Source organism: Echinops telfairi, unplaced genomic scaffold (assembly GCF_000313985.2).
Source record: "Echinops telfairi isolate 266 unplaced genomic scaffold, ASM31398v2 ScPeMD7_19;HRSCAF=73, whole genome shotgun sequence".
NCBI lineage: Eukaryota > Metazoa > Chordata > Mammalia > Afrosoricida > Tenrecidae > Echinops > Echinops telfairi.
Genome location: NW_022103916.1, coordinates 8,343,278 through 8,350,911, shown reverse-complemented (window position 1 = coordinate 8,350,911; position 7,634 = coordinate 8,343,278). Strand labels below are relative to the sequence as shown.

The 7,634-nt window shown below is 34.2% G+C and overlaps 1 protein-coding gene across 1 annotated transcript in view; it reads left to right on the top strand.

The window, feature by feature from the left end:
* The window catches only part of KDM6A (lysine demethylase 6A), a 178,221-nt gene that overhangs the window by 44,998 nt on the left and 125,589 nt on the right, over positions 1–7,634 (top strand). Inside the window, exons 3-4 of the mRNA XM_045288276.1 lie at positions 1,449–1,557; positions 7,296–7,345. Coding sequence (XP_045144211.1) covers positions 1,449–1,557; positions 7,296–7,345 — 159 coding nt within the window. The remainder of the gene's footprint in view (positions 1–1,448; positions 1,558–7,295; positions 7,346–7,634) is intronic.

Sequence of the window (7,634 nt, the reverse complement as noted above, 5' to 3'; positions counted from 1 at the left end):
ATTCATTTAATGGAAAATTTAAAATTTATCCTGCAGTTCAATAATTGTATGAAATTCTATAATATTTTAAAGTACTCTAATAAATTATATTTTTGTACTCTTTCCTGCCAGGTAAGAATTATATATAGCTTAAACAAGAGAATTGTGACAATTCGTTCCTACAAATTATAGTAATTTCTGAGACTTCAGTGTAGCATTCAGACTTTTTAATAATAGGGAAACAGAATGATTAGTTTTCAGTGGTTGTGATTTGGTGCATATGCACATTTAGATAGCTAAGAGTGAAATAGGAATAGATCCTTAGGTCTTAAGAAGAATATAGTCATCCCAGAATTCGTCTTGTTTAGGATGAGTCTTTTATCTTATTTTCCGGACATTCATTTTGAAACTCCTAACAATTGCTCTATCTTGTACAAAAGAAGAAACACATTGGGGAACTCATAAGTGGGCACTGTATTCCATGTGCACATTCTTATCGCAGCAAATGCACCTGGAAAACACTGGAAGTGATGGTTGAAGAGTTTTTAGTAATAATGGAAATTATTGTAGGTGCCCAACCTAGGAGTTTTCCAGGAATACACCAGAGATTTGAGAAATCAGAAACATTTCTTTGTTTAGTGACCCCAGGACACAGTGTAGCACAACAACATTGAGCCAAAATTGATAGCCTTAATAGTGCCTTTTTGTTTGGGAATGAAAAAGAGAGAATGTTAAGTGTACTGTATATGCGTATGTTGAAGTTGGGAAGAGTTTGGAATAGGCCTTAAAACGAGTTGGTATGTTTGAAGTATTTTTTTTAATCGCTTTGTTAAGGGCTCATACAGCTCTTATCACAATCCATACATACATCAGTTGTGTAAAGCACATTTGTACATTCATTGCCCTAATCATTCTCAAAACATTTGCTGTCCATTTAAGCCGCTGGCATCAGGTTGTTTGAAGTATAGTATGAGAAGGGAAAAGATAATGGAAAGGCAGGTAATATGTAGTAATTTAAAGCTACTGGTAGTGTTTCTGGCCAAAAGTAGCTGTTTATTATAAATTATAGCTAGAGATTCTATGAATTCTTAATTAATTCAATAAAAGTCTTATAGCTGGTGGCAAATAAAGATATTATGTATATTTCAAAGCAGTTTTGTTATATAAACAGACCATAGTAATCATTTGGATTTTAAGTTTATGCATCTAAAGTAGTATTCGAATTTAAATCAATTTGGCAAATATTATTTCCATTTTATAGATTGGAAAAGTAGTTATTTCATTAACAAGTGCACCATTTAATAGATAAGGAAACAATTTCTTCTAAAGAATGCTACATTGACTGTCTGAAAAGAAGTGAAATATACTGATTTCTTGTGTAGCTGAATGAAGGATATATGTTCTCTCAGGTAGGAAATGTAATTTAGGGTTTGTCTTTTTCTTAAATTGTTTGTATTTTTCATTTCTAGGCTGTTCGCTGCTACGAGTCTCTAATCTTAAAAGCTGAAGGAAAAGTGGAGTCTGATTTCTTTTGTCAATTAGGTCACTTCAACCTCTTATTGGAAGATTATCCAAAAGGTAAAACTTTTTTCTTTTGTTTAACTACAGTTAGATTTATTTCAAGTAGCTGTAATTATATCTTAATATTATCATGTTTACATATTTGTTAAGTGACGCCACAACACATTAAAACAGAACAACATTGTGGAGTATTTAGTGGGAGGAAATTATAAACTCGTGAGTATAGTAAACAATGAGAAAGAAAGTGGGAATAGATGGTGTTAAAATGGTAATTTCCACAAGGTTAAATCTGTGCATGAACTCATAAGCTGTATTTGCAAAACATTTAGGAGGATGGTGTTGGGGAACGCAGGGCAGCTGATTTAGAAGTCAAACAAGAGCTCTAAAGAGGCATGGGACGCAAAGCCGAAGGATTTTTATGGTTAGACCCCTAGGAACAAGGAGGCTTTCCTAGGCGACTTGTGGGTATTTTCTTTCTTTATTTGGAACCAACTGGAAATTTCAAACTGGGTTAAACTAAGCAAGAAAGTCCTAATTGGTTAGTTTAGATTTCTGTTTCTGAGAGCCAGTTGATTGACTTAGGTTTCAGCCTGCTGGGAAGGTCAGTTATTTTACAGGAAATAGAAAATTACTAGGTTCTGATTTAGAGATGGGGGTGCAATGAACTTGAGTTCATCTTGGGTTTAGTATAGTCAGATTATCAATGGTAAATGGAAATTTCATGTAACTCCAAGTAAATCATAAATATATCGATCATTTAGTAAATACTAATAAGCTTCCTACATGTGCATTATAGCTTTTTCTTGCCTAGTGAACATTCCTGACCTTTAAAGGTTTAATCTACTATAGTAAAAAGTGAGCCAGTTTGATTAATGCATGGTCATTTTGGAAAAATAGGAAAAAGTAACAAGAACCAGCGTTGTTTTCTATTTTATCCTGTGTATAAACCTTAACCATTTTAGCTAGAAAATATTTGAAAGAAAATCTGATCTGTAGCTATGTAATCAGAGATGATCATATGTGTATTTTGAGCCGTGAGTAAAAACAAGTTTTTATTCCTTTGAACATGCCTCCTGTAAGAAATTAGGTGAGTTAATTAACGGAAGATAATCCCCCAAGATGAATCCTTTAAACAGTATCAAGCTGCCAACCGAGATTCTTACTCATTCAGGATGTTGAAAGCATCCATACTATATACTACCCTTTGCCCCCAAAATCCTTAACTAAGAAAAACTGTATTCGAAGTAAGAATGTTTTAACTTTTTGATGATAGGTTGTGTTGTGCTTGTTTTCAACAAGTGTACTTTTAGTGATGGCTTGTTGGTATGTTAATTGCTTTAGTACACCACTGTCCTGTTAGGTCAAGTATACATTTTTTAAATGAGATGGCAATTTTAGTTTGAGATAGGTACATTCTGTGGGGTTTGCAGTTAGGCTTATTTCCCAACTTTCATACTTAACACCTATATTACTTGGAGCAGGTTATATAACATTCTTGAGTTTTTGTCTTTTATCTGTAGACTCATAGTAAGCTTATAGGGCAAAGTAGAACTGCCCCTTTAGATTTCTGAGAGGGGTGCTAAGAGTCAGAATTAGTAACTCCATGGTGCACCGAGTTTGAATCTGCAAAGGGTAGGGTGACAGTGAAGGGAGTGGTGGGATATGTTATTGTTATGTGAAACAGTTTAATATGCAGCAAAATATATTCAGTTCTGTAGAGTAATATTTGCTAATAATGCACACTACTTTATACTTTGTTAGATATTTTAATTAAAAGTAATACTGTAACTTACTTAAAGGAAAAACTAGTATATAAAAGAAATACTAGAGCACACTAATTTAAGAGCACATAAACAGAGACCCAGACTTGAAAATTATTTGTGCATGGGGTTCTTAGTCTTGCTGCTTAGTTGTCATTAAGTGATACATACAATTTTTTAACTATCATAGTTTTATTTTTAGTCTAAAAAGACTAAATGGGCTTCTTTCATAGCAAAATAAAACGCAGAAAAACAGTTATGGGGGGGGAGGGATAACAGTGGCAAATCTGTCCATAAGTAAAATTAACTCCAAGGGTTAAAGAGATTCTAAGCTTAAAATAGATTGATAGCTAATTCAGTTTAAAATGTTTGGGAACACTATTCTTTGTTAATTGGAACAAGAAAAAGGCAATCTTGCCTAACGTAGTTTAAAAGAATTTCTCAGTGGTATGAATATGGACTTGAGCCAATGAAGAGCTCAGGCAGGGATCACAAAGTGAAGATGATTTAGGGTCTTCCAAAGATAGCCGAGTTTGCTATCATCATTATTAAACAGGTTTAAAGCATTTTAAGGGTTTTCAAGCAGATGGTTTTCTCTCATTCTCTTTTAAAGACTTTAGAGAAATTTAGTTGCCATAGGATTAGGCCATTTTTTCCATGGGGAGATAACTGACTTGACTGAAGATTACAAAAATTGGCAATGCTTTGGATAAAATGATTTCTTTCACTAGAGGTATTAGTAATAGGAACTTTGTGTAGCCATTAGCATGTTAGAGAAAATGAATAAATGAGTGGAAAAATGAAAATTATTCTTGGAAGAAATGAGGCAATCACAAATGGATACATGCAGTTTGAACGTAAGGAATATTGCCATAGCACACTTACAGAAATAATGCATGGGGATGGGGGCCATAGCTTGGAAAATAAGCTGGGATAATGCACATGTTATTTGCATAAAATTCATACTATTGCAGTGTCTTTCCTCCCTTTCTTCTCTCCACCTTTCCTTTCTCTCTTTTTAAAGGTCACTGATGAATATATCCCTCAGCAAAATATTGTTACTTTCTAAAAACTGAGCAACAAGCACTTGTATTGCTACTATTGGCTCTCGGGAGAAGTAAACAAATGAAACTTGTGTCATAGTCTGGCTCATGATTTCCTGAGTTCACAAGAGCCCCTTTTGAGGGGAGGTCAGTAGGTTGGAGGTGATGTGTGAATTTTGGCACACACAAATACCTAGTATTAGTTAGGACATCTTGGAGGACTATGGAGCCAGGTAGCAGAACATCTGCCATAAATTTGATCAGAGAGTAGGCAATTCAAAGTAGATCAAAGAAATAATAGAGCACTTAAGTGTTCTCATGTTATCCAGTTTGTAGAATGGGCAGGGTGTTGGGGGTTCTAGGAACTATTGTAGCACATAGCCAAGATGAGAATCTAGGACAGATATATATGCATATACTATTCTTCCATTGAAGGTGTGCAGGTACAGGGCAGTGGAATATTGAGAGCCGTGAAGCCTCAATAGATTTGGGTCTGGATATAGCTGCCAATTCTGAGATCTCCCTTTTTCTGTCTTCTCTGTTAGATTTTTCGCTTCCTATGTAAATTATATCTTCTTGGTATATACTCTTTTAGGGAAGTATGCTCATTAGCAACTTCATGGGGAAGGATACCTTGGGAGGTCGATATTTTTGAGAATTTGCATATTTAGTCCACTTGTATAACTGTTGTTGGTTTGAATATGCCATTTTAGGTTGGAAATAATTTTCTTTCAAAAGTTTGGAAGCATTGTTCCATTGCTTTATTTCTAGAATTGATCTCGGTTCTTTAAAACTAGCAACTGCTGTCCTTCTCTTCTGGAAACTTTTCTGGAATCCGTTTCTAAATTGTCTCCTTCTGTTCTTTTTCTCTTGGAACTCCATTAATGATACCTTAGACCAGCGGTTCTCAACCTGTGGGTCGTGACCCCTTTGGGGGGTTGAACAACCCTTTCACAGGGGTTGCCTGATTCATAACAGTAGCAAAATGACAATGATGAAGTGGCAACAAAAATCATTTTATGGTTGGGGGGTCACCACAACGTGAGGAACTGTATTAAAGGGTCACAACATTGGGAAGTTTGAGAACCACTGCCTTAGACCTTCAGGAGAGGGTCTCTAACTTTACCCTATTTTCTGTTTCTTTTTGTTTATTTGGGGGGGGGAGAGAATTAGTTTCTTAATTTTAGTCCTTCTACTGAATTATTCAATATTTTCTCTGAATTTTATTTTAGAGCAACTGGTTTGCCCTTCCCTCTTTATGTACACAGTATTCTCTTATTGAAGACTAAGAAAAGTAATAGTTTGTGGGCTTTTTTGGTTGTTGCTTTTTTTCAGCCCTATTTTTATTTTCTATCTTCTTGGCTTTTTTTATCTCTCATAAGTTTTAGCTGTATACATATATAACATAGGGAGAGCTGAGAACTGATTGATGGGGCAGCATTTTATTGGAGATGGTTTTTTCTATGTATGTATGTATTTGATCAGCTTGCCGAGTGAAGAGTTTGCCTGATGAGGGTGTGCATGTGTGTTTAGCATTATTGCGTGAGTGAAGGAATTTGGTAAGCAAACTGTTAACTCAAACAGTTTTTACCCTTACACTTCTTACTTTAGCACCTACATATTGAGCCAGAATTTGAAATTGCCTTCTACAACTGATCAGCAGAAAAATGTTGGTTTCCTATAGTTTCATCTAGTAGCTTTTTGGTTTCATATTTGTATTTAACTCTTTCATCTATTTTTTGGAATTGTTTTAGTACATGATGTGATTTAGAAATTTCACTGTACTGCTTTCATGTACGTGCTCGAGTGCTGGTTACTATATCGATTGCCCACTGATTGGAAATGCCAGCTGTATCCTATTATTTTACTGGAGACTCATTTTGGAATTTCAGTTTTGTATTGTTTTTATTCCATTTGTAACTTTATGATAATTTAGAACAAAAGTTTCTATTCATTTTCAATGGTTTCTATCTCAATTGTCTTGCCTGTTTAATTTCATGAAAGCATTTCAATTAAGGTTTACAATGTGTTCGTATTGTACAGATGCCTTTTGTTACGTACAATATTTTATTGCTCTTATTCTATAAAAAGTTCATAGAATTGCCTTTAAAAATTCCCCCAGCATATTAGAACATGTCACAGCTACTACACTTGGCTGTCATGCTTTTGTCCCCAAAGACTTTCTTGTCTTGGGTGGTCCTCAGTTACAAGTGTACTTATAGGATCACCTAGAGATCTTTTAAAGTTATGAGGGAACTTGCAAAAATTTGTGAGATATTTTCATTATCTTTTTAGTTACATTTTCTTGCTCTCGTTTTAAAGCTTCCCTTGTATAAGTGATTAATTTGTACCCTAACACTTTTTGCCTAATTGATCTGTATTGAGATTTGTTCATGAGTTTATTTAAAAAAGCATTCCACCACCAAATCTAATGTACACGTATAGCCTTTAGTTTATCTTTTTGTTTCAACTTCATCTGAATTTTTAGGTTGGCAGGATGTATTTTGTTTCCAGATCCTTTAATGCCTTCAGATGGATTTAAGGGTTTGGGATTGATGTCTTATTTTAGAATTGAAGTGAATGTAGCTTAAGAGTAAAGTAAAGGTGGATTTATAGTTGGTGAGTGTTTAATCATTCTTAGAAGTGAGTTCCCTTGTGAGAATAAACAGTGTTATAGTCGAGATTAGGAAAAAGGTTTAAACCCCATTCCTTTTTTTCTTTGAGGAATGTCAGGTTGAGTCAAGGAGTAGTCTACATTTTATGTCTATTCACGTGTAGGCCTCAGATTGAACCATGGTTTTTATCAATGAATTCTGACATTTGGTATTATGATTGACTCTTAGTAAGGAGGCCTCATAGTTTTAAATTGTTTAGCTTTTGAGATACCATTCTCTGCCAATGGATATGGTGGGAAGTTAGTTATATATTCTTTAAGACATTCTGATGATGAAATATGATATAATTATGCTAATCATTATTTTTCATCTTTCAGCATTATCTGCGTACCAGAGGTACTACAGTTTACAATCTGACTACTGGAAGGTTAGTCCACATTTGTTTGTCTATTTGTTTTTTGGTCAGATTATTGTTGATTATACTAAAAATGAATGGTTCTTTCGTTTTTTATGTTACCTACATAACATTAAAACATACGCTTGGGAAAGTGAAAATAAATGTTATTTTGTTTGTGCTATTTCTATTTGATTAAAAGAATCAGATTTCTTCTACTTTACTCTTGACCCTAAAGTATAATGATGTAACAGATTGTAAAACCAACTAAATAGCATGGTGAATTTTAAATTTTCTAGTCTCAGATGAAAGGATTCCATTG